We start from the raw sequence: 27,949 nt of genomic DNA on the forward strand, positions 1-27,949 counted from the left end.
GCCGCGCATGAGCCTTTCGGAGGGGTTCCGCGCGTCACGCGCTTGATATTGGAATCACATTCGAACTGATCGTACAAAGAAACGCTTGAAGCGAGGTGCACGAATGATCGCAAAATTCTTCGCGTTGTACTCTATGTACAATTCGACTGAACCATGAATGGAGGACTAATTTGGGCGAAACAATGCATGAAACTTAAGAAAAGAAATGAAGATGTTGAAAACAAATGCCAACATAAATTAGAAAAAATAGGAAAATACATATCCATTCCTTTTTTTTGAAGTACGAAATGTATGTTTTCAGCCTTAGTATTTTCGAAAAATTTTTTCAAAAAATCGATTACAGCTTGATCACAGTATTCTAAAATTCATCACTCAAAAACGCTCCGACAAAAAATATTTGAAGAACTGAAGCTTGTTTTGAACCAAAAGCTACCTATCGTCACTGTTTGTAGTTCATCAAATCGACGTAAGATTTCCTAGATACGCCAATCGGAAGAGCTTCTTTCATGCACTCAAATTGTACAAGCACGACTTGCGCAACCTCAAGTAAAACGCGTAGATAAAAACTCATGTGTTGGGTAAAGGGAAATTGCACTAACAATTCGTTGAATAATAATAACATTTACTTGGATGCGCCAGGATACAATCTTCAATACAAAATTTTACATTAGAGTTAGGTTGAGAAATAAAAACGATAATCAATTTGGATAAATAAATATATATGGATAGATATCATCAAAGAAAGGTACAAATAGAAATATGAAATTACACAGCGCCGTTATAACCTAACGATCAGTTAGTACCTTCTAGGTGATTTCTGACAAAATAGAAAAACCTTACAAAAGGCAATCGGTGCTCCATGATTCCGAAAATACTGAATCAATACCTCTTAGAGTTTCATGGTAGAACCATTGACTCAGGAACTTTCCTATAGGTATTTGGTAGGCTGGACAGTCAGAAAGTAGATATAGGATATTGTCTGGTTTCTCGAGGCAGCAGCAGGAACAGTTCTTTGTGGGTGACAACTTCATGTGAAGTTTCCCCACCAAAATATAGCAGGCGAAGATTGTGCAGAGGCGGCACTGGCAGAGCAGTTTAGCTAGGTGATCTAGTAGTTAGCTAAGGATCAACTTAGCGGGAGTATAAGATATACTTGCGTTGTTGAAGTAGAAAAGACATTATTTGGAAAGATAATATCTTTCCATGTCACGTGAGTGTCGATAGTCTTTGAACTTTTCGAGAACCGCTGGCTTCATGCTTCTCCGGTAGTCTGCTGTTAGGTTGGAAAGCAGATTCTCTGCACCGATGTTTATTGGGATGTGTGAAAGTTGCTTGCACCAATTAAGGTGGTCAGAGTTGAATGAAGTGTGCGTGAGCTGGACAAGTTTTTTAAGACATATTTTAGGCAGGCGGTTGCTGGGCATATCAAGTATACTAATCACCCAGCTCAGGGCGGCTTTTAGGACGTATAGTGAGAAGTGATTGAGCCCAAGCTCCAGGCGGATTGCGTAGAGTGGAGTACTTAGAGGAAGATTCAACAGGCGTTCGAAGAAGTACAAGTTTGCCGATTCCAATCTTCCCAGGGTGGTCTGGCTCAGACTCCAAATGTGAGCAAGATATGCTATACTGGAGCGGATAATACTGCTCTGTAGTTTAATTACGCCATTCCAGGCGCTGGTGTTGAGTTTATTAAGTATCCCAAATACCGTGATGGTCGCCATTTTGCTCTTCTTGATGGCTGAGTCTGTAGCGATAGTACCTTGTAGTGACCTGCAGAATGCGGTGCCTAGGTATTCGTGAGTAGGAACTATGTCTAAAGCTTCAGCAAGGCAAAAACGATTTGCAAGTTGCTTCGGAAGATGGCCAGTAGATCTGATAATGAGTATTTTGGTCATTGTTGTATCGACTGTGTGTAAAGGGCTAAGGATTTCTCCTTGTAGGACACCTTCTGTGATACTTAGTGGAGATGGGAGGTTTCAGGAACATGTAACTTTCATATGCGTGTCATTGTAGAAATTAACAAGGAGATTTAGGATTCTGGAGTTGAGGCTCAGTTAGTTAAGTTTTTTTCCATAGACGATTGTGTGAGACAGAGTCGAAGGCCCTCTTGAAATCAACAAAAGGTGCATAAGAGCTGACACCTTTAGACCTTGGCTGAATCTGTAGAATTGATTTTAGGACGAATACATTGTCTTCACATCCACGTCCAGTGCGAAAACTAGCTTGTTCTTCTGGAATTAAGTCTTCAGTTTCTGCCCATTTCTTGATGCGATCATGAATATTTTGAGTAAATATTTTGGTATTGCAATTTACCAGCGCAATCCCTCTGTAGTTACACGGGACAGTAGGATCACCTTTCTTATGCAACATTCACATGGTGACTTCACTCCAGTTTTCCGGAACAAAGCCAGTTTCAAAAATTTTGTTGAACAAAGTAAGGATGTGGGCTAACCAGTTGTGCGGTGATACCTTGATGAATGTTTTTATCATTTTATTAGAGCCAGCTGCTTTCTTGATATTGGCTTCAGCGATACATAGGAGTAATTCATCTATTGTGATGTCTGCATCAAAATGATCATCAGAGTTGGTTAGAAGCTGCCCTTGAAACTTCAACTTCGGAAGGTAAATATTGTAACAGGAAAATAAATATTAGGTTCGCCTATAATCTCGAAAGTCAAAATTAGAGATAAGAGAATAGCTCCACCATTCAGTTGGTATGACCCCGTTCTTCGACATACTTGTCGGAGTCGAGTCAGGTGATCCGCAAGTGTCTGACCAAAGTAATTCGAGTTTCGTCAGTCGTGCAGACAATTGTCCCTTGTAATGTACATGTTCTGTTCGACACTCACGTTGCTGTAGATATTTCATTGCACATCGTTTGACTAAATGCTTTACAATGAAATTCTGTAACAACCAAATGCTGTAATAAATCTGCTGTTAAAGTGTACGTTGAAATTGTAAACTATCTGTGAATCTCTCGAGGACCGACTCTGGCGATAATTCGTGAGTATAAAATTAGCTATTTCGTCAATTCTGCCTCAAACTCTTGGAAATTTGAAATCTCTTTCCTACGGGTCATCCAGTTGAACCCGCCTTGTGTATCTTTTAGTTAGTCGAAAAATTCGTTTGTTAATTTTAATAATTAACTGACGCCCAAATTTTCATTTTACGTGAGCCTCGACAGCACCTGACCCATGCCACATCGAGTGAAGGAGACAAATAATATTCTGTTATAGTTATTCGAAATAACATCTACGTGGGGGAAAGTCTCTTTCATCTCAATATTATCAAAGATTTTCCCCACTCATCCATTGAAATTTCAGTCGGGGACGTAGATTGTTTGCGTGTCGATCTACTTACGCTCCAAAATTCAGATGGGTTGCGAGTGTTGTCAAATTGTTCTTGAAGCAAAGCGGCGTATTCAGATTTCTTCTTATCTGGACTATCTAGAGTGTCACAAGATAGTGATTTGACTTTGTGGTATGATTCTCAGTAAGTGCGTTCTGAATGCTAGGATTCACATACTTTTGGGAAAGCGTTGACTTCAGCTTTTAGTGTTCTACAGTCAACGTCAAACCAGGGCAGCTTCGTAGATTGCAACTTGTCGGCTTCGTGAGTGTTGAACATATTACAGTTGGAAGCTGCTATTATGCCTGATATCGTTAAGCCGATTTAGAGACATTGTGATCGGATACTGCGAAGGGAGAGTTGAGCATTTCTTGTACTCGTATATCTTTGTGAGTCATAGATCATCGAGTTACTCTGTTGTTGACTGCACTGATAAACTGCCGCGACGGTTGAGGTGTTGGTGGAAATAGCTCCACGGTTATTGGGAGGTGATCGGATGTTAAACAGATGTTATTCACCCACATGTTTTTCATGAACTGGACGTGCAAGGTATTAACCCATATGAGGTCAATGGTGCTTTGACCGTTGTGGTTAGAAAAGTTATGTTGTCCTGGTGTATCACTTCGTGTTTGCCCATTCAGCAAAATGAATCCCAAGGGATCCATGCAATCTTCTAGCAACTTTCCTTTGTGGTTTAAGACCTGGTCAGCTGATTGTCCTTTTTCCTATGGTGTAGTTCCTACAATTGAGTTTGGATCCAAGTTCCCATAGGAACCGAGATGAGCATTGAAGTCCCCAACTATAATGCATATTTCATGATGATGGGAGGCAAAAATTAGCAGTAGTGTCTTTTGGAGGAGCTCAAAAGATTTATTGAAGGTATAAGATGCAAAGTATACTGAAACCATCATCAGAATGAGACCGTGTCAGTGAATTTTAGTAATTAACCAGAAGTCTGTACTGTGTAGAGTCTGGGGATTGTCTTCAAGTAGAGCAAGAGTCAGCAGTCCTTCACTTGGCCTTTCGGGGCCCTGAGACTTCAGAGCAGGTGACCAAAAGCTACACCAAGAATCAAGATTATGTATTGGGGCAAGTACTGGTTGCGTGATCCACGTCTCGCTGAATTCAGTTAATGAGGAACAGAAAAAGTTAGTAGAGGTGATAAGTTCTCTAAGGCCTTTGATGTTCCAGAAAGTGAGCTTTAAGCTTGGAGATGAGTGCCGGTGGATGTGCTTGCTAGGCAGTTTTTTGGAATAGGTGGCGCTGGTGGTTTGGTTGTGTGTTTGTTCATCAATTGAGATGTGTTTTAGTGAATAAGTTGGTCAATCTAGTCAGTGTGATCAGTAACAAGGCTCAGAGTTGAGCGAGAGAACCTCAGGTATTACTAATGTGAAAGTATTGGTGGCTTGATTGAATTTGTACTATTTACTATCAATTGATCCTTGAGATTGACCAAACTTGACTTTTTTGCCATTTGCGATGGCTGCTTTACCGGAATCCCTGGTCTTAGTAGCTAGGCTTTTGTTGGGAGTCAAATCATGATTGAAGTAGACCGGGAAGAGAAGCTTCTGCTTCTGGGACATGATTTGGCTCTTAGTTGCACCGTCTCTGAATGTCGCTTTGATTCTTTGGCTTTGTCAAAGACAGTAGCACTGATGATACCGTTTGAGATTTTGAAGTGGGTACTAATAAATTCATTGACAGTGTCACACGCGTTTTTCTACTTTACCTCAAGTCCCGAGATGATAGCATTATTCTTTCTCGGGTGTTTCTCAACTGTGGAAATAACTTTGCTGGCTAACTTGTCTTCATATAACTGATTGAATGTAGTGTCATTTGGGGTTATGGTGAAACGATTTGTAAGTGTGTCGAGGCAAGCCGTGATTTTATTTATCTCTAGTTTTACAGCTTTGTTTTCTGCGAGCAGTTCATATTTGACTGTGTTGATGAGCATGGTGTTGGAGTCTTTGATGTCTTTAATTTGCTAGTCGAGGTGATTACGGTCGTCCTCACGCCAGGCTTGCATCTGCTTCAATGGAGCTGAGATGAAGGTGCAGTCTGTCAGCTCCGTCTCCATTTCATTAAATAAGGATATAACAATTTTTGGGTTTGTCATTTGGTATCGTACGTTCGGAGGAGAAGATGAGGCTCTTTGCTGTTTGGAAGGTGGGCTGACTGTGTCAATCCTTTCCTTCCTTGTGTTTGAACTGAGGTTTTTACGGAAGATATCCAGTATCGACCCTGATGAACTATCTGGATTCTTAGCTAGAAATGAGGCTCTTGACGACCGTCTTCCGAAGCGACGGCTAGAGGTAGCTTTGCTATTCAGTTCAGGTGTTACCTGTGGAGAGACAGAACTGGGCACGTGCGTATTCGCGGTGGAGTCACTGTTGATCTTGATGTTGTTCATGAAATTCATACCGTTTAATGTTTATTTGCTAGCACATGGTTTACCTCACCTCACTCGACCGCCAAACCTACTCTTTTATTTTCCAAGACAGAAACCCTTTGTACACGTAAATTTGATCATTCGGCAGGTAATAATAAATTTCCTCTTTGAAATAATGATTAGTTTACTATTTAGAACGATATTCAATTCATAAAAACTGGATACCAAACATTTGTTAAAAATGAGCACTTCAGGTCACTAGCGCTCTCAACCGGAACCCCGAGTTGAGTACCTGGTCCTCGATAGGAAAATTGTACGAGATTTAAAAATGGCAAATATAGAAGCGAAAGTGGGGGAAACCGGGGCAAGTTGGAGGCTGGGGCAAGATGACGAATTAATTGTTTTTAGAATATTTTGACAGATAGCGCCGGGTAAGTTATCAAAAAGTGTTAAACACTTTTCTACGCAATAATATTCGCGATTTAGCTAGCGTGGCAAGGTCATCCGGCTTTTTACGGAGGCATTGTGGTTTCAGACGTGTGCGAAGTAACATCTGGAGCTCAAGATAATAGTTGTATACAACTACAGATAAGCAAGATCGGACTTGTGAATTAATACTTTATTTCTATACGCATATAGATCCTAGAGATCATAGAACCTCCGAATTTTCACCAATGTACTTTTTGTGGGGTTCTTTTTTTGCAAATAGTGGCAAATGGGGCAAGATGGTGGGGGCAAGTTGACGGATCGTCCTCATCGAGATCTTTGCATGTTGTTTAGTTAATTGATATTTAGGCTACATACGATTGTGCAGCTCATTGAATAATTCGATAAATAAATAAATGAATAAATTTATTCACCATTCAATGTTGGCATGTTCTAATGTCGAAGGAGCAGCTCAGTTCGTTTGCGACCAGTGTTAATTATCAGTATATGTATATCTAAGCTAAACTACATAAACTATGCGTATTTGTATTTTCATATCTTTTATGGATTTAAATGAACTGAAGTATATTTTGACGAAAAAAGTATTTTTTTAGGCCCATTAAACCAAAATCTAATATTCGTCAACTTGCCCCGATAGGTTCGCCATCTTGCCCCGTGGTCGGGGCAAGTTGACGAATTTGCAGAATTTCGGAAAAATGGAAATTACGTAGTTTGTGAATGACCGAATTCAATGTCAATTTTTTTTTTAATAGCTAACATCTCATACTTTTGAAAAATACCAAAAGATTTCGAAATTCGCTTACAATCGATTAAAAAACCGCACTTGAAGCTTAACGTCTCCAACTTGCCCCGGTCTCCCCTATATATAGCCGAAAAAATCGATAAGATAGCTCCTGGCGATCGCGAAAAACCCGAAAACTTTGCACCCGACAAAGTTAATCGAAAGAAATCGGATTCGAAAGCCCCGAAAACACAAACACAAATGAATACGCAAAGAGCACGAACCGGGGAGGTAACACCACCAAGTCACATGACTACAACGAGTAGAGCACAAAGAAATGATTTTATCATTACAAAAGCAATATTCGGAGTCGACGTAACCGTAACGGAAATTGCGCCACGCCAAAGTTTCTCCGCCAATCATAGAAAAGTGGTAGACATTGCGGCAGAAGTCTACGATAGCATACGAACGGACGAGAAACAACTCAACAGAGTACTCGCTCGCGAAGAGTTAGCATACTATGCAACCGCATTGTTACATTCAGAGTAAATCGAGGTGAAGAGTGAAAATTTGTTTAAACAACGTAAAACCGTAAAAATTGGAAACTTCGGGTTTTGTGCTAAGGGGCCGTTCATAAAATACGTTCGCATACAAGGGGGGGGGGAGGGGTCTGGCTGAGTGTGACAAGATGTGACAAGGAGGGACGGGGGGTATACGGCAACGTGACGTTCGCCGTTTATTATTTTTTGACATAAGCGCTAGCTCTGTGGCGCGACTCTAGCGGCGTTGCGATCCGTCAAAACTGATTTCTTTGTTTTTCCAATACTTGAGAGAGTAACGTTTTCAGTACCCTGCGCTCTCGATTCAGTAACAAATGAAAATACTGTTCCTCATGTATTTATTATTATTTTATTCCTTCATCCGCCATTTAGCAGTAAACTGATGCAGACGCTTTTTTCATCTTCTCAATTTCATACTCATCAGTTAATTACTTTATACTCTTTATTGCCGGAATTTGTCACTTCTGATTTTAATAGTTGAGATACGTATAAGAAAACAATGACATCGATAAGAGGCGAACTCTATCGAAAATTATTTAACACTTATAAAAAGTGTTATCCGGATGAAAAATCCAAGATCGTACAAGAAAATGTCAATAAGATTTGGAACGATCTCAAGCAAGAGTACAAAAGTGATGACAAGCAATTTGAAGTGAATATTCGAAATAATATTGAATCTTTAGATCAAAAAATAACCCAGAACAAATTTAGAAATTTAACGTTTTTCACAAGTCTTAAGGTAAGTCAAGAAATTTTTTCTGTACCTGGTTTAGATTATCTGGATTACATCAATACTACCCTGATTAAAAAAAAGGATTGAGACAAAGAAAAAGGTATTTAAAAAAAATTGCTTTTCCAGTCAATCCAATACTTTTCAGAACTTTTTTATTTATCTCAATACTTTTTTTTATTCAGGACTACTCGCGATTTATATTATCTTACTATTCTGAATAATTTTTATGTGAACATGATTTTGATGGATCGATAATCAAGAACATGAGATGAGAAAATTGAATAATTTCAGTGTAGAATTATCGTGTAAACAAGCCTGTATAAGTCTCTATTTTATTCAATCAATTTTAATATATACTTATAATCAATTCTTTATTTTTAGCCACAAAATACAGCTAAAGATGGACCTCGAGCGTCGATGAGTAAAGAAGATCTTTCAATTTATAGAAAAACAGTCTCTGCCGAAAAAATTTCACTTCGTGACGAACAAATATGCAGTTCAAAAACGGCTACACCCGCCCAAGATGAAAGCAAAAAAAAAATTTCAGTTATGGAATCAAGTTTGAATTCATTGCTTCTACAAAGAGATTCTGGATTGTCTACACCTGGACTTGATAAAGAAATGAAAAAATTAAAAGAAAAAATAGAATCTGAAAAAAAATCTCTCAAGCGTAAACAATCAGCTCAACAAAGATCATCGAAATCCCGTGCAATAAAAAAAAGAAAGCTTGAGGATGTTTGTCTTGGCATCCGGATGTCGCAGAAAAATTAAAGATAAGAAGCAATCCCGGTCGGCCGAGCTTAGAAGAGGATCAGCCAGACATATTGCAAACTATCATGAAAATTGCCATCTTTGGTAGTTCTGCTGATGAACGACGTAGAGCTGAGACAGTAAGAAGCTGTAAAAATTTAGATCAGTTACACGAGCAATTAAAAACTTTGGGTTTTCAACTAAGTAGGAGTGCTACGTACTTACGACTTTTACCACGAAATTCATTTTCTCGTGAAGGTAAAAGACATGTATCTACAGTTCCAGTGAAATTAATTCGTGCTCAAAATGACTTGAAGAAAAAACATATTGACACAGAGTTTGCGACAGCTTCAATTAGATATTTAGAGAGTCTTGCTTCTTTTCTTGGACCCAATGAAGTATTTTTTCTTTCTCAGGATGATAAAGCCCGAGTTCCGATCGGACTCACAGCAGCTTCAAAACAAGCGCCATTACTAATGCACATGCAATATAGAGTTTCTCTTCCAGACCATGACTGGGTTGTGGCTGCTGGACATAAATTGATACCGTCTGTATATGCTGGTATTGTTATTGAACCGAATGGTTTTGGAAATCCTTCAAAAGTAACCTATTCAGGACCAACATTTATAGCTATTCGGAGTGGCAAGCATTCTAGTTCGACTGCCAAGACACATGCCAATGATTTTAAAGGAATTTTTGAACTGGAATCATTTCAAAGTTTCGCCTACACCAACACTTGATCTCCAAAACCTGTAGTGATCATTTCTGCTGATGGGGGTCCTGACGAAAATCCTCGCTACGCAAAAGTAATATTTTATGCTATCCAGCATTTTTGAGATGGATAATTTAGATGCTTTATTTGTTGTTACCAACGCACCGGGTAGGAGTGCTTACAATCGTGTGGAAAGAAGAATGGCTCCGCTAAGTCATGAGCTTTCTGGCGTAATTTTGCCTCATGAGCATTATGGATCGCATTTAGATTCTTACGGTAAAACTGTAGACAAAGATTTGGAAAAAAAAAACTTTGAATATGCAGGGACAACTTTGGCTAGTGTTTGGAAGTCGTCAAAGTCGATAGTTATGATGTACATGCAGAGTATATTATACTAGAAGAAGACGTTAGTGAAAATGTAGAAATATTAATCGATGATTGATACTGTAAACATGTTCGTGAATCACAATATTTATTGCAAATTTTGAAATGCTCAGACGAAGACTGCTGTGGCCAAAGTAGAAGTAGTTTGAGAAATTTACTTTCAAACGGATTTTTGCCTCCATTAATTAAATTACAACAAACTCAAAACGGATTAATGGTATCGCAACTGATTTCTGATGATGGCACATATCTAAACCTATTTGCTCGTCTTGCTGTAAAACTTCAGCCTGAAGCTCCGGATTTTAAACAAATTCCTTACGATTGGTTTTGTCCGTCAGTCCACGATAAATTGGCGAGTAGAACATGTAAAGAATGTGGCCTATATCACACATCTAATAAAACCTTACTACAGCATTTAAAAAATTTACATCCAAAACAAAAAAGAAAGGTTGAAGTAGTTCGTCGCGTACAACCAACTCGTATCGCAGCTCGGCGAGCTCGAGAACTGTTGTGCATAATAGGAGATGAAAACAATGGTACGGAATATGCAGAATGGTTAGATGACGATGAAGTGGACGGTAGTTTTGAAGATGAAGAAGAAGATGGTGCAATGCCGATTGTAGATATTTCGGCCCATTTAGAAAATCCTTGGACTTCTGAATAATAGAAATATTATTTATCATTTATATAACTGCGTTATGGAAGATATTTATTAATTTATTAAAATTTTATTATAATAACAAAATAAATATTTTTAATTTTCAGAATTTGTGTACCATCATTTAGAATTTATCATACTCAGCAGGGGGGGGGTCTTAGTTTTTGTGACGAAATATTTCTAGGGGGGGTCACAGAAAGTGTGACACAGCGTGACAATAGGCCTTTTCATCATAAGACGAGCGCAAGCGTAGGCGCCATGTTGAAATGGCGGTAGTTCAAAAGATTCGTACTGTTTTGATCAGCAATGGCTGGGAACGGGATATTATCTCCAAAAACTAATAAATTATTAGAAAAAACTATCGATGGTGCTTCACTTATTTATGATTCAGTTGAAGCTCATAATTGTGAACAGTTAAGAAGGTGGCTTAAACGTCATGGACGTCCGCAAAAAGGGAAAAAAGTGAGCTGATTGAGAGGTTAGACATCGATATTTGTTTACAATCTAAAAACTTATAAAAAAAATAATAGTTTACATTTTTATTGTAATTAACAATGTCAATTCATTCACAGTGATTCACAGTATTTGAAAAAACATTTTAGTTAATGTGAGAATAACTGATGGCAATAATTAATAAAATAAGTCTCATCAATATTTAGAGGCTATACATGATTATTAATTAGACAATTTCAAATACTGAATTGAATGTGTTGAGTTATTTTGATTATAAATCAAATTTTTAATCCGAAATAATATATAAAAAATTATGAAATTTACAGAGTCAAAAATGCCATCAGGAACAATGTACCAGTGGACCAAACTGTTGACAAAGGAAAATGGTAAAATATCTTAAGTACACACAATCAAAGTCCAAATCTTTTGCAAAGTCAAATAATAAATTATCCTAATATTTGGCAACCATTTCCCTCTGACAAAGTGCCTAAGAACTTCAGCTATGGATCTATATATCATTATCTAGTAACATCATGCATAGACAACAACAATAGTGACAGTGACATTGAAAACTATAATAATAATGATCAAATTCCAAAAACTGATTACAGACAATCCAAACCATTGAAACGAGGCAAACAATATGTGGACAGCGGCCATGTATTTGAAATTCTTGAAGGCGTAACATCTGATCAAATGTTTTGCTTGAAATGCAAAATTCAAGCTTCTTATAAAGCTAAAGAAGTTCATCAAGTATCAGTTATGATAAATCCGTCAACTACCCGAGTAGTTCATGGTACTTGTGATTGCAAAGCATCGAGTATGGGCCGATGTTCTCATGTAGCTGCTTTGCTATATGTTTTATTAAATTATCTAGATGCATGTGATGAAGAAAATGTACCTTGTACGAGTAAGCTATGTAGCTGGAATCAAGGTAGAAAAAGAAAAGAACCTCATAAAGCCGATGAGCAACAGTATAAAAATAAAAATGACATCAGTAAACGCAGGTCATATGATCCCGGACGAAGTTTGACAAGACCGGTAAACAAACAAAAAATAAATAATTTACTATCGGACTTAAAATTAATAAATGCTAGTCGAAAAGCTCCTTCTATGTGGCAATTGTTATTACAGCCTCAATATGAAGATTATATATTAGATAAACCAAGAAAAAGTCAGTTAAAAACATTAGTTTATCGTCTAACCACTAATGTGTGCAATAATAAGATTGGGCCTGTTGATATAACTTTAGGGGCTCAAAGTGATAATGATAAGTGGTGGCAATACCGTCAAATATTGATAACAGCTTCAAAAATTAAACAATTTAAGACTGATGAAACAAAAGACCAAATTTTTGCTCTAGTCAATTCTCAGCTGTGGGTCCAACAAAATATAACGACTGAAGCGATGCAATATGGTAGAGAAAATGAAGAAATTGCACGTCAAAAATACAAAGACTTTACTTCAAAAAAATTTTCTTATGAAGTTCAGAGTAGTGGCTTGTGGGTGAATTCCAAGTATCCAGGATTAGGCGCATCGCCAGATGGCTTAATTTTTGATCCATTGAGGAATACAACCGGAGTGTTGGAAATCAAGTGCCCAAAAATTTAAAAAAATTATAACCCAACAGACTTACATTTCCTGACACCACAGCAGCGTACTTCATTTTGTTGTACTTCTGTTAATAAAACATGCATGAAGTTAAAACGAAATCACCCATATTACTACCAAATACAAACTCAAATGGCAATAACTGAGAGATTGTGGTGTGATTTCGTCATTTGGACTCCAAAAGGGTTCCATGTAGAGAAGATTTTTTATGATGGTATTTTCATTGAACTTATACTTAAGCACGTTAGTGCATTCCATCAAAATATTTTGGCTCCAGAGTATTTTGAAATGAGAATCCCACGGCGTTTGATACCTTTTGATTTATCGAAGTGAAATATATTTCATAAAGAATTTCCCAACCTACTGTTTACAACTTTTTTTTTTTATTTTTATATTCCTCAATATATTACAAAAAGTATTCGTGATAAAAACAAAATTCATAAATCTATTTTTACAATATGAAAAATATAATACAAGATTAAATACATTGTAGCATTACAAATGTTATGTATTTTGAAATTTAAATATATATCACAATTATGTTGACTTTCAATTCATTTTATTTCCTAAAACGCCGGTCATTATTTGATTCATCGAAAACAATTGGCGTTTGAAAGTTGACCAAGCATGCACAAACAAATATAATTTGTGACATGATAGTACGCATATTTAAAGGTAGAACCGTTGAAAGAAGTCTAAATTTTTTTATGCGCCCAATAACATGCTCAACATATATTCGTTGTTTTGCTATCTTCTTCGTCAAAATCTCCTCTTGAGCTGTTAAACGATCTCGTCCGTTCAAAAACGGAGGAATATTCAAATGTGCTCGCTTAGCTTCAACGACATCATGAACCGTAAAACCTCGATCTGCTAATACCACATCTCCAGGTTGCAATAAATCTGCTATTTTTGATCGCTTAAATATTTCAGGGTCGGATATTGAACCCTCGAATGCATCAGATACAAAACTAACACACCCATTTGGAGTACATCCTATCAAAACTTTAAAAGTGGTATGAGCTTTATAACTTGAATATAAATTACCTTGGTGTTCAAAATTTGACGGTGATTGACAAAAAAATTCAGCACAGTCTACTATTACTCTTATATTTTTTATAGACCGAAATATTTCTGGTAATGTTTCAGCTATTGTTTTCCTACATGGAAACATAAATGGCTTCAATTGAGTGGTAAATTCATTATACAAAAAATAAATCCAAGTTGTACATATTTTCGAAACAAATCCCGTAGAAATATCGAACTTGTATGCTGAATCTTCTATTAAATATCCCATTCGTAATCTTAATAATACCAAAATCAACTGCTGCAATGATGTCAATTTGTGTAGATTATTATTTTCAGTATTTTCATGCTTTGACTCTCGACTACCCCAATAATCTAAATTTTCGCAAGCTGGGCTCAAAAATCTATGTAAAGCTTGGATTTGCTCAAAATGTAAACTTGTATAAAATATGCATTTTTTTTCATCACTACTAATGGAATTAATGAATTTTTCCATGGCTGAATTTTTTTGCAACTTAACCTGAATAATTTTATTACGCATCTTTATCGAATCGGTCTGAATTTCTATTGTTCTTGTATGCTTCCTAGCTTCTTCATAATTTGTACCTCCGTCGATTATACTCATTTCAGACGTTTGATCTGGTAATATTTGTTCAACAAAACAAACATTATCATCAAGTACGATGTGAACCTCTTCATGAGCTATTGATGTCTGTAATAAATACAAAAATTTTTCATTAAAATTAATACATTTTTATAATTTCATTAAATTCACACTGTACCTGCGTATCTGTTAAAATATTATCTACTTTCGTATATTCAGATCCATTTGATTTTTCCATATCTACTCTTTTATACTTTTCAAATAAGCTGGTTCTTACTTTGATCACCTAAAAACAGGTTTGAGGTTAAAACTCGGAAAATCATATTTGTGTTTAAATTATTTTATACATTACCTTATTGATTGATTTATCTATATGTTGGGATTCTTGATAGCTTAAAGGATCAGGATTTTGTTCAGTTGGACCACTTTCTCCGAGAAAATGTAGTGAGCAAATATAAGTATCCTTGGTAACATCATCAATAGATCTAAAACCTCGATCACTTCTGCCACATTTTTTTACCCATAATTCACATTTTGCACGTTTTGCACATGCTTTAATATGTGATTTGCTTGATGATTTAACTATTTTTTTGCGATATTCCAGGCAAGGCTTTGGAAAATTTATAAAATAATATGTATTGGTTTTGAATGATTTATACCGTGTATCACTTTTAGATACTCCATAACAACACCGTTTTGTTGTTCCTTTTCGTACAGACGACATAACTACAATGGCTTGGAAAATTTTTTTTTTCAATTATGAAGTTTCTTACTTTATTTTTTTTCACTTTTTTTATAATTAATCAACCTGAATTTATATTTTTTTATTTTAATTTTTATACGCAGGGACTTTAGCATAGTTGTTTACAAAAAACAGTACGAAAAAGATGGCTGATGCCAACGCATGCACACAAAAAAATTTTGTGATGAAAAGGCCTATAGGGGGGGAGGGGGTCAAAAAAAGCTGATTCTAGTGTGACGTATTTTATGAACGGCCCCTAATATCTCGAAAAGTAACGATAGAATCGTTCGACTGTTGATGAGACTTTCGTAGAGGATTTAAGAACCTACGAAATGGATTTTCAAACGAATTGATCGATGCATTTTCCACAGAGAAAATCCGAAAAAACCACGATTATAAACCTTTTTCCGAAAACTCGTTACTCTGTAAAATTTGAAAATGAAGAAAAAATTTTGCGGAAGATGATAGATGATAGTATGTAGTTTAATGATGCGTAAGATGATTTCTGTCTGATGCATAGTTTTCGCACAATCTTATTGCTAACGATAAGAGGGCTCATCACATCAAATGTGTAACTATAAGAAAAATGGCCCAATGGAAATTCCGTAACGTTTCCAGAAAGTAGAGAATGAAATTTTTGATTCAACTATCTTAGATTTTTAAGTGAAAGGTGGAAAAAATCGCCGAAATGGCTCTGCAAGCTGCTCTGAACGCGCGTAAACGCGCCCGAGACAGAGTTGGTAGTTATGGTGGGGGAACAAACCAGCGGAGGAAGAGCCCTCGCGGCTGCGGTTGCTGAGCAGGGGCGCAAGTCGTTTTTCGTACAATTTGAGTGCAAGAATCGCTTTTTTTCACTCTATTCACTGGCCTGATAAACTACAGGGATGCGCAAACATTTGATATTTCAAATTTGAATTGCAGGATTGTGGGATACTACTCCGCCTATCGACACCGCCGCGGGCACTGCCGCCTGTGTGTTTAAAATTACGATCACAACAACATCAACAACTGTTTTGACAACTGCAGCAACGACAATTGCAACAATCTAGTGAGTTTCTGTGACGACCATCGATACAAGAGCAACAGCCACACCAACAAGAAAACCAGTTTCTGTGGTCTTCTCTTTGACCAATTCTCTGCGAGGCTTGTTGAAGGGAAGACTAAAGTGAAAAAACAAGAAGTACGAGTTCGGAAGACAACCCACGATTCTCTGATGGCTGCGAAACGACGGATAGAATTGCAGCTCGAGAGATTTCAACAACCCGAAAAAACGGAAAATAAAGAATAAATAGATATAAGGCCGATGTTCCTATTATTGTCACCTCATGTTCTATCATCATAATTATCATTATTGATATTGTTATCGGTATTTTCATTGTCGATGTCGTTGTCGTTTTCGGTGTCGTCGTTGTCGTTGTCGTTGTTGTTGTTTTTGTTTTTGTTTTTGTTTTTGTTTTTGTTGTTGTTGTTGTTGTTGTTGTTGTTGTTGTTGTTGTTGTTGTTGTTGTTGTCACGTGCAAACGAAGATCCAGAGATCTCGTCCAGTGTAACTTGTATTTAGACATACCTCCAAGCAGTTCAAAATAGATCCTCCCGGGTCCAGCTTAATTAAAGAGCAAAAGCTCATCTGCTATACTGGAATGTTATATGTAGTTTTGTAAGATAGATCGCAAATCCATCAACTCAATAAATGCATTTAGAGTAAACGAAGATTGAGAAACTGTTATAATATGGGAAAAGCAAAACGGGTTGGGAAACATGGATAGTATAAAAATTGGGGGTAGATTATCATCTTAGCGTAGGAATGAAAGATAGTGAGCCTAGGAGCGTTTTCCGTGGATGGATAGGAAGTGTCTTCGAGAACCTACCACCGGTTTGCCGAAACTGTGCTGTGAAACTTTTGCCTACAGTTATGGAATCCTCCAGTATAGTGTTGATCTTGGCCAAGGTGGACCGTTAGTCAATTCAGTGCTCCGTAAAAAACTGAGTGGTCGCTGCAATCGGTTGGCTCCAGCAGAAGGCTCACTCGACTCCATCCCCACAGTAGAGATCACTTTGCTCTCTTTGCTCCAAGTTTTAGACTGCTTTTTGGTCGGCCGGGCAGGTTTAATTACAGTTCGCTTCACGATGGTAGGAGAAGTGAACCGCTGATGTGGTGTTTGCGACCTCCCTATCAAGTCGGTTGCACTCCTAGATTCACTGCACTTTACGCGTCCGGATGCCACGTGCAAGAATGCGCTGAATGAGCAGGCTAGCGCACATCGCGCACCGCGAGGTCTATCGCAGCGAGCTGAGGGCCGTTTGTAACATTGTTGTTGTTGTTGTAATTACTATTTTGATTATTCTTATTATCATCTTTATCGTTAGATAAATTGTTCTTATTAATCAGTCGGATTTGCGGGTACTCTAAAGGAAAACTTTGTGCAAGATTTGGTTTGAATCTTGCAACCGTAAGTTGAAAATTCGGAAAGTAACTTGCAGAAAACAAAAAAAAAAAAATCATGCTTTTGTTCGTTTTGCGATTAAATAATGAAAAATACGTGAATTGTTATGAAAACTCACTTTCCAGAGGGCAACGAGACGAACAACTTTTATCTGAAAGATTTTGTTGTAAGACTCATTTTACAAAAAATATATAACTTCAAGTTGATTTCCAAATGTTCAACAGTTTTTTGCCGCCGAACCCGGACCTATTCTTAAAAGAAAACTTAGTCGTATGTTTGTGGGGGTAGAATGAGCTTATGAAACAATCTGCCAACCTATGTTCCGCCGAAGCATTACTTTCTCCAAATTCGGTCTTATGTGAATTATTTGTGTGCAGGCTTTCAGGTGAATATCTCTACTACATATTTGTAGCGAGCAATACCTGACGCAAAAGACACTGGGCATTTGTCTAAAAGACAACGACGCCGTTGAGTGAAGCAAGAATATGAGAAGGTACGTCTTGGTCAAAATGCCTTGGCAACTCCGCTTGAACTATCGTCACCAGTTACTACTGACAATGATCTCACTATACCTATGCCGCATGATTCAATCATTCAAGTTTATGCTATTATTACAGCTGATTTAACAATGACAGTTGATTCGGTATTGTCAGTTAATGCAGAGGGTTACGCTAATGTTTTCAACGCGGTGACTGAACCACATACTAGTCCAGTTTCTAATAGTCAAGTTAGCAACAGTAGTTTGCATTCTATTGACATCGTTGAATCAGAAAGTTATGGCGCTGATCCTAGTTTTTCAAAGTGATTTTGGGTCCTGGGTAGTCACAAGGTCTATGAATCACACAGACGTCAAGGTATTGTTACGTGAACATGGTTAACAGGTGCCATCAGATGTGCGAACATTGGTTCAAACTCCAACTGATTGAAAAGTTTCCCGGTCATTATTACCATTGTGGACTCCGCTACGGTTTGATAGCATCCATAATGGAATATTTTACAATAGAAAATTGCCCTCTGCTTCTCAGTATCAATATTAACGTTGACGGTCTTCCCTTGACCAAAAGCTCCGGAAGTCAATTTTCGCCCATCTAAGCATCATTCTTATCAGGTATCATTCGTACCAAAGCATTCATAGTCGGTTTATATCATGGAAACCAAAAACCACAGGACAGTCATGAATTTCTTAAATATTTTGTCGAAGAATTCTACAATCTCGCTGCTACAAGTATGAAGATGAAGAACAAGAATATTGCAATCAAAATCAATGCTTTCATCTGTGACGCACCTGCTACATCTTTCATAACTGGCACAAAAGGACATAATGCATACTATGGTTGCTTGACATGTATTCAAGAAGAAGAATATGTGAAGAACCGCGTCACTTATCCTGAGTTCAACTTGTCATTAAGAACGGACTGATCATTTCGAATAAAATCTAACAAAGAGCATCACAAGAAAACTACAGTTTCAAAAAAGTTAGATATTGATATGGTAATTGATTTAGCACTTGACTATATGCACCTCGTATGTTTGTGGGTTATGAAAAAAATTTTGCAATTTGAGGTAAAGGGCAAGCGCGATGTTAGGATTGCGAATTTCAAACTGGATCAAGTCTCAGGCCATCTACTCTCACTCAATAATTTGAGTCAAATGAATAAAAATTGAATAACTCAGAGCGATACGGCATTCATATTTCAATTTTTTTTTTCAATTTTTTGCTTCGAGTTATCCCTGGCCTTTTACGCACTCGCGCCAACTTCACTTCTGTTTGAACAGCTGAGTTTGCAGATATTAGCAACATAAATATAATTTTGCCAGAAAAAAAATCAGCGATCCTCTCATGACTTAGTAGGTTATCGCAGTCTTTTCTCTGTGGATACCTGATGTCCAATCGTACGGGCACTCGTTAGAATTTGGAATTATGTTCCTTGTGAAATCGAAGCTGCCAGATTTGGTGACGTTTGATAGCTTTTTATTTTGTGATTCAATCTGTATGTTCAATTTCAGTTAATGTGAAAATGGCCCGCCGAAATGCTGTTGTGTCATTTATTGAGGACACGGAAGAAAATGAGCAAGTGACTTCGGAAGTCCCGAGCTGTTGACTATCTGACGATAAAAAAAAGTGCTGGTGGCCAGAGACAAGAAATGTGAATAATTTGATTCTAAAACAAACTCCACCAGATTCTAACGATCCGAAATGTGAATTACACGAGATTACATTTTTTAATTATTAAAGTGAGTCCTATTTTCGTGTATTGAACTATATTATACATTGTTAATGCACATGCCTTATACATATGTCTGTAAATCAAGCTGTGTCACGACACAACCAGTTGGCATTACACGTAACATCGTTGAGACAGGTTTTCGTGAAGTTTATAATAGTTCCAAAGTTCTGAATTGATCAATAAGTGTAATTTGTAGGCTTTAAAAATGAAACGTCAACACACAACTACTGTTTGTATGCATCTCAGCATTGAAGCTTTCGGTTGATTTTTCTTGTTTCATCCAGTAATAACATGATTCGATACCTCATACAGAGCTATCACGTGGCAGACAAAACTTGTATTGCATTCCATCTCGCGTGTGGCATATCGCCAATCATTATTTAGAAAACCATTTCATTTCACTGAATTCGGCTAACTGAGGAAAAGCTCGGAAAAAAGCAGACACAATCTCATCCTGTGAAAAAGCTGACGTAGCCACTCAGCGACATAATCTGAGAAAAAAAAAATTCACTTCACTGACAACTATAGCTGAAATTTCTGATGAGGAGGAATATCTCGCATCGAAGAAAAATAAAATACCTTGTCCATCTACTTGGGACGCTTAAGAAACTAGTGATATTTTGATCGAGTATACTAATAGAATGCTCCGAAGACAAATTCACAGGTATTTCAACATACTTCGACGGACAACGTACATGATGTCTGATATTTTTAAATAATCTCATGCGAAACGAAAACATTGTTCAGCAAGTGCTATCAAGAGTTTTGGATATCTACTTTGATCGTTCTTTGACTCCACAACAATCACAGGCACGAATAGCTCTTCTATCCCAACACAGTAAGTATGTTGATATATTTGCCGGGCTATGCCCTTTGTTCTATATCAGCCTTCAAAAACCTGCCCCTACATCACATTAAATTTTTTGACAAAGTTTTTTCTTGATTCCGATATTCGTTTTGTAAATAACCTCGATCGTCAGTCTTGAGCCTGACTTTTGACAAACCAGAGCATCCTTCCGAATACAGCATTTTTTATTGGCTTTGCATCTGATTCATCGGGTTTATTGGCCTTCGTTTTGAGTTACTTGCGACGACAATAATTCCTGCAGCGAGCTGATTTTTTCTAATCGTTTGAAGTTATATTATTCATTTCGGGGGGTCCGATTCAACGGACTAGAATTTGCCCAGGACTATTTAGAACCCACTTCGAATAGTTCATTTTTCTTTTCACCGCTCGCGCTGTTCTTACTACTTATATATTGTGACCGGATTTTTCTAATCAAGTCGGAATCTTCTAATCCGTTACCCTACGGCGTCCCGGCGGTCCTCCTCCGACGAACGGATTGTTGGGCGCCAGACGCGAATGCGTCGTTTCTAAAGAATTCTCACTTACAAAAAAAACTCAAGATATCGATTGAACTTTCTTTCAATCGTGACAAACCAAACAAAATCAACTAAATCGCAAATAACCGAATAACTCAGAGATAGGAGAACCGAGGGACGACGGACACAAACTTGGCTAGCTCAATTGAACCGAGGCGGGCGAAAATGATTAACTTCAAATACAAGAAAACTCCTTCGATGAGATTTCTCCCGTGTATTGCAAGAGCGGGAGATAAATTTCACAGCGGGAGCGACAACAATTAGAGATCAAGCAGTACAATTATTAGCAAACATTACAGTCATGAATAGCGGTAAGCGGTAACAAATTTTTGCGATACCTAAAGCGGTAATGCAACGTAAGCGGTATTCTCAGCAGAGGGCTGAGATGCGTAACGGACGGCGATATTCGTCGTCGAATTCACAGCGGTACTCAAATACATATATTGCGGAATCTACAGCGGTAATCAAAGATATTGCGGTAACCTGGAGATATTGTGATCCTAACTTATTCTAATGCAACTGCGTTCAGCCAAAACGGTTTCAACCCCTGGGAGTCCAAATGTGACACTTTCTAAGATATACTAGTCTATCATGCACAGCGGTACAGTTAATAAATTCGTGTAAGAATCAGTGCATCATTCAATACGAAACTTTTGAAACATGCGGTAAAGGTCTGATCAACTCAGCGAAACAGTACAAAAAAAAGCAAAGATAAGCAAAGATATTCAAATGATATTAGCAAAAATAGATCAGAAACAAAGATGTTATCATGAAATCACGAAGTCGTTTCTCAGAATCGAAGATGAATGAACCAAATCACGGGCCCTTAATAGGCCCGGTACACAACAAAAATTCCTTCAGAAAGGCTTCGGATTTTGCAGCAACAGAGTAATAGACCTTACCTTAAATGTAGAGATAGATGAGTAGCGAAAAAGTACAAAAGAAGCAAATAGATCACAAAGATAGAATGTAAGCGATAGCGGTAACTGAGCGGTAACAGAAAACAACGTCCGATGTTAATTGTAGCTGAACACAGAAGAAGGAATCGATCTTAATCTTGATCCTCGTAGACGGTGGTTCTTCTTTTTCTTGCCCTCCGGTATGGTGGGGGGAAAACAATGAGGCAATACCATTGGTCATCCATCACACGTGATTTTGGCGATAAGATTCGGGGCGATTTGTCAGTCGTCGGAAACTTAGGTGTTGACGGAGAGTAACGAGACGTGTGCCGTATGTTGCTCTCTCTCTTCCTCTCACGTAGCAAGTGAGGAACTCAGTATGGTAATTGTAAGATTTGCAGGCGAGAACTTGCTGCGTATGTCATGCGGTGTAGTTGCGTTATTTGGGCTTCTCCCTGGTGCCTCTTGACCTTCCGGCCCTAGCTAGGAGAACACCACCGGTGGAAGGTTCACGAGAAACCAACAATCAGCTGTAGCACAGGGAGGCCTGAGAATGTTGCGCTCATCCTGATCCTCCTCCGGACATCGTGGGGTGCTTTACTCACCCATCGACACGACGGTTACTTCCCTTTGGGCTGCAATACTATCGTAGGCCTTTCTGAGGGCCAATATGACGTCGGAACCGGAGGCGAGAACACTAGGTGGTGTAGCTGATTTTTGCCTCGAGAAAACTTCATTTTTTCCTTCGGGATTCGACCGCAGCGGGACCCTGTTGCCGTAGCGAGTGGCCCTATTTCCCACGCTGCTTCGGGAATCAGTCAGCTAGCGATATATCGAGAACCAGTGGTAGTGGGTCGTATACGGATCCTTTCACTTCATCTGGTTTTGATCCTCAAATAATCAACAGCCCCCTCATATATGGGATGCTACCCTCGGATGCCTTTGCAACGTAGCAATCCGGAGCTGCACATCCGCGAGTTTCGCCATAGCGGTAGATGTCAGCGGCATAAAACATAGCAGGAAGTAATGCTGCAGTACTGAGAGGATCACGGGTGTGTTAGAGATGCCTTCATGGTGCGGTAGAGATGTCTTTGGGATGCGATAAAGATGTCTTTATTCAGTCGTAGTTACCGAGTTATGCAAACATAAATTACAAAGCGTATTGAAACTACGTTAACCTGCCTAATGAGTGTCATTCTGATTTCTCCCAGGGTTTTGTCGGTCTATCGGACGTCTTTCTGCCGTAATTTCGCTATCTGCTTCAATTAGGTGGCTACTGGGACGTTGACTCTCAAATGCAACGTCACAATATATATATATATATATATATATATATACCAGTGCTTCAATGCCAATTGCAGCTGGTAGCTACCCAAGTGCACGAAAACAACGATGAGTGGAAGCAGTACGAATTCCAAACCAATGGCTGTATTACGGCCAAAGAGTATAAGATAGAGGGGAAGGTCGCGTATACGGTCAAGAGTGCTATCTGATATTTGCGTCCAACAACTATTATGGTGATTTAAACTAATGCGTCATAGCGTCATACGGGTAATGCGTTACTGCGTAATACTGGTAATACCGAAGTGTTTGGAACAATTGACAACTCTTTTATTTCATTTCAATAAAAATTATTCAAAATTTATCAACGAAACTTGGTTCGGTGTCATGTGAAAGAATGCCTCAGAAGACCAGAAAAAGATAGCGATCATTCTTTTTTTATGGCCAATGAAGAAAAAAATGTAAGTATAATATACGGTTCAATATTTCTGCGTATCAAAATTAATGGCTGGTTATTGATTATCGATCTACCTATTCATTTCCAAGTAATTATATCCTGTAAATTTGATTCATTTTAATCGCTTTTTTTTCAATTTTATTGCATAAAATAAAATCTTTACGTTAATGAAATTAATGTACTGAATTGATATATAAATGTATGGACGCCAACTATGGAAGGAGTTTGCTCAGTTTGAGGGGTTCCCAAATAGTTTACGAATTTGTTCAGATCATTTTGACAAACGTTGTATCAAGAAAAATACGGCACCAAGACGACTATCAGTCCCTGATGCTGTTCCCACTTTACTTCCACCTAAAAATATTTTGGAGCTACGCGTATACCTGCTCATAACACAATGGAGATGCCAAAGAATGTGCCAACTGCTCCTTTGACAAATTCACCGACAGTAAATACATTGGAAAGCATCAATAATGAAGAAATTGTATTTATACGCCCGGCTTCAATAGGTATCGTTTCAAAGATAATTCAATGCAAAACCTAAGTAATAGTTGAAGCAACAAAAGTGAAACTAATATAAATATCGCTATTACAGGTGAATGCCCACATAATGACAACGGCATCATTTTTGAAATAAGCAAAGCAACTGATAAAAAACCAGCTTTGATTAATATTGAAACAAGCAGCCGTGTACAAGTTTTATGAAGAGGTAAGAGGTGCTTCTGCTTACATTAGAAGCAATGATTGAATTACAGGCATAAAAAACTGCAGTTAATTGTATATAATAATTAAATTCATAATTTATTGCGTTTGTGTCGAGTAAAAGTAGCTGGTGAAGCGATAGGAAATGTAATAAATCTAATTGTTAGAGGAAAGAAAATGCAGAATATACACTGCATACGAAGTACATTAAGAAATCCTGTGATATTGAAATGAGATCATTTTTTGAAAATGAAGACAAATAGTCTTACAATTTTTCGAAATTTTCATTATTTAGATACCAAAGAAAATGTGATATTTTGTTATTCATTCTTGTAAATAATTTAAAATTGTCGTTATCACTTTTTGTGAAATCCCTCAAATTGAATTATAAATATTATTACGTCCAATTTTTGTGTACATTTTTGTGTACACTTTACGACAAATAAAAAATGGCTGTTCGAGAATGGCAAAAATTGCAGATACTTCTAATCAACATTTTCTTATCTTCAAGATAATAAAAATGGAAAATTGTTTAATCGAATAAAGATTATTGAAATCATTTTGTAGCTAATCTAAACTTTCAACTTGATACATAAATACCAGTGTAACATTTGATATGAATATCAAAATAGAACTCGACAACATTAAAAATTAAGGCTTTGTGATTGTAAAACCAATTCACCAATTTCCATCCTACTTAGTTTGTTTTTTTTTCTTTTCACCACGTTTTCTACTAATCACAAACACAATAAGTTCATGAATCTTATAAAACATCATCTGTTTTGTCATCACTATTTTCCATTTTTCAATTTGAGGCGATGAAGAAATCGAACAAGAGACGCAATCACAAAATTTAGAAGCGGAACAACCTTCGAATACTGTGGAAACAGTAGTACAAAACGATACTGCTGTGCCGATATTGCCAACTAACAGTGGAAAACTCAACTCAACAGCTGCATCGGAAGAGTTGTTATTCATCAACAGTATGGGAACGCAAAATTTGGAAATTATGTGAGACTCCCATGCACTGTAGTACACCTAAGAAAGATAAAAAGTTTATGCGTAAGTTGACACTTTCTTCATGCGAAACGCCCTGTCGAATGATAGCATCACCAAAGAATAAAGCATTGGCTAAGTTCAAAAAAATTCAACAGTATACACCTAAATTTTTGAGACTGCACAATAAATTTAGAACAATAGCTCGATTGCGGAGCCAAATTAATAGACACAGGAGGGAGAAAAAATTTTGTGTACGGACAAAAATGGAGCAAGATGTTGAATCAATAATAAGTGCGTCGTCGAAATATTTGGATAAAGAAGCTTTAGTTTTATTTTCATCACAATTAAGCTTATCTGTGAAGAAAAAATATGCTAAATGTTACAGTAACGAAGTGAAAGATATTGCATTGCCCATAAAATATCATTCCCCAAAAACGTATAAGCTTCTACAGAAAATTCTACACATACCAACCATAAGAACTCTGAATGAGTATCAGAAAAACTTTCCTATTGTTCCTGGTTTCAATTCAACTGTATTGAATTACCTGAAAAATAATTTTGTTCATAGTAATGCTCAAGATCGTCTTATAAGCGTTTTATTCGACGAAATAAGCTTAGCCACGGAAGTCCACTATGATGCTGCTGAAGATTTATTCCACGGTTATGCTGATGATGGTGTAGAACGTACAAAAGAAACTTGGATTGATAAACCCATGAAGCAAACGATTGGATATTGGTTACTGGGAAAAAGTGGCAATTCAGCGAGAACTCATAAAATTATGGTAAAAACTATTCGTAAATTGAATGAGATTGGTCTTATTGTCAAATGTATAATCTGCGATCAAGGAACAAGACATACAGGATTGATGAAGAAGTTCAAAATAACTAAAGATAAACCTTTCTTTGAATTCCAAGTCGGTGACGAAAAACGCAAGGTCTATCTGATTTTGGATCCTCCTCATTTGGTCAAGTCCTTCCGAAATAATCTTTTTAAAAAAAGGTTTAAATACCGAGGTGGATACGTAGATTGGGATCTAATTTACAAGGTTTATTTGATGAGTAATCAAATGAAAATTAATTTTATTCCGAAAATCAATGACCGTCATTTTGGAATGCAACAAAATACAGCTAAGATGACTGTTTCACTCGCTACTCAAATTTTTTCAAATTCGATGTACTCAGCTTATCGAGCATATTGTTTGATAAAAACCAAAAGAATTTGCTAGCCCCGACAAAGATACAACAGCAGATTTTTTGCTGGACATAGATAAATTATTTGATTTCCTTAATTCTCATCTCCTTCGACCAACGGTGAAAACGAAGTTAAATTATTGATTGTAAATTTGAAACAAAAAATGAGAAGCAGAAGGCTATTCCACCATGCATTACAGGAATGATTTTAACTATTAACAGTGTTTTAAAATTATCTGAAGAGTTGAGAAAAGAAGACAATTTTCCAGCATTAGAAACTAGGCGCTTGAATCAGGATCCTCTGGAGAATTTATTTGCAGTTATCCGTCAACAGAATGGATGATCAGTCAATCCTTCTACTCGATCATTTGAGACTGCTCTAAAACAGAATTTTATTACGCAATTAACATAAGTTTCCGAAACGGCAAACTGTCAAGATGACAGTGATATGATTTTTGCAAAATTAAGCTTGCTCAATACTGCAATCGCTGAACCACAGAAAACACAACACCAACAATCGATAATCAATGACCAAAACCCAGGCAAGAAATCAATTGACGGTGCATATTCATCGCTTGTGAGGAAAGATCAATCTGAAAACAATCAGCAAAATCAAAATTTGAATGTTTGGAAATAAAACAACGGTTGTAGATTAGGTCAAAGCATAGAAAACAATATGACACTAACTGAAACCGCTTCCTTTACTAATGACAATGCAATTTATTATATTTGTGGTTATCTGTCCCGCAAATCTTTAAAGTTTCACAAAGACTGTCAAAATTGTGTAGATTTGCTAATACTACCTAAGTCTGATAGCAATTATCAAGAATACAAACTTTTCACTATTATGAAGTATTATGCTGATAAAAATGGGCTCCAATATTCTACAGAAATAGTATTTGAAGCTGTTCAGAAATGAAATAAAAAGTTTGAGAACATTATCGGTAATTGCATGCACAAAAAAAATATATCGGTGCATTTGTATTCAGAACTAAGTTCGGAATTTCCTGCTTTCCAGTTGTGTTCCTTTGAGACGACAAAATTGTTTTGGAATATTTTTATAAAAATACGTTGCTTCTGGGAAGCACGATTCATCAGGCGTGGCTTAAGAAAGAGTGATACGACAACATCAAAGAAAATAAACAAACGAAAATTGTCAAAGTTCGCCAAATCGACTGCTGAAAAGATGCCAATAAAAAAAAAAAACCAAAGTGAAGACCAAAAAGAAGA

General features: G+C 37.2%; 2 protein-coding genes and 1 long non-coding RNA gene across 3 annotated transcripts; 2 read left to right on the forward strand and 1 right to left on the reverse strand.

The window, feature by feature from the left end:
• The first annotated feature begins 10,925 nt into the window (after positions 1 to 10,925).
• On the forward strand, positions 10,926 to 13,131 carry LOC125501936. Its single transcript, XM_048659124.1, has 2 exons — positions 10,926 to 11,180; positions 11,482 to 13,131. Exon 2 carries the CDS (start codon positions 11,852 to 11,854, stop codon positions 12,764 to 12,766), a length of 915 nt encoding a protein of 304 aa, XP_048515081.1. The 5' UTR covers positions 10,926 to 11,180; positions 11,482 to 11,851; the 3' UTR covers positions 12,767 to 13,131.
• A 182-nt stretch (positions 13,132 to 13,313) lies between these two features.
• Positions 13,314 to 15,077, reverse strand: LOC112694898. The gene is made up of 4 exons (XM_048658988.1): positions 15,053 to 15,077; positions 14,746 to 14,945; positions 14,572 to 14,679; positions 13,314 to 14,501 (listed from the first exon to the last, which is right to left on the reverse strand). The coding sequence occupies exons 1-4, from the start codon at positions 15,075 to 15,077 to the stop codon at positions 13,326 to 13,328; spliced, it is 1,509 nt and encodes a 502-aa protein (XP_048514945.1). The 3' UTR covers positions 13,314 to 13,325.
• An 8,472-nt stretch (positions 15,078 to 23,549) lies between these two features.
• Positions 23,550 to 25,573, forward strand: LOC125501925. The gene is made up of 4 exons (XR_007279665.1): positions 23,550 to 23,831; positions 24,098 to 24,336; positions 24,423 to 24,536; positions 25,345 to 25,573. It is a non-coding gene; the product is annotated as an uncharacterized LOC125501925 (long non-coding RNA).
• The last annotated feature ends 2,376 nt before the right edge of the window (positions 25,574 to 27,949 follow it).

This window comes from Athalia rosae, chromosome 7 (assembly GCF_917208135.1).
Source record: "Athalia rosae chromosome 7, iyAthRosa1.1, whole genome shotgun sequence".
Classification (NCBI taxonomy): Eukaryota; Metazoa; Arthropoda; class Insecta; order Hymenoptera; family Athaliidae; genus Athalia; species Athalia rosae.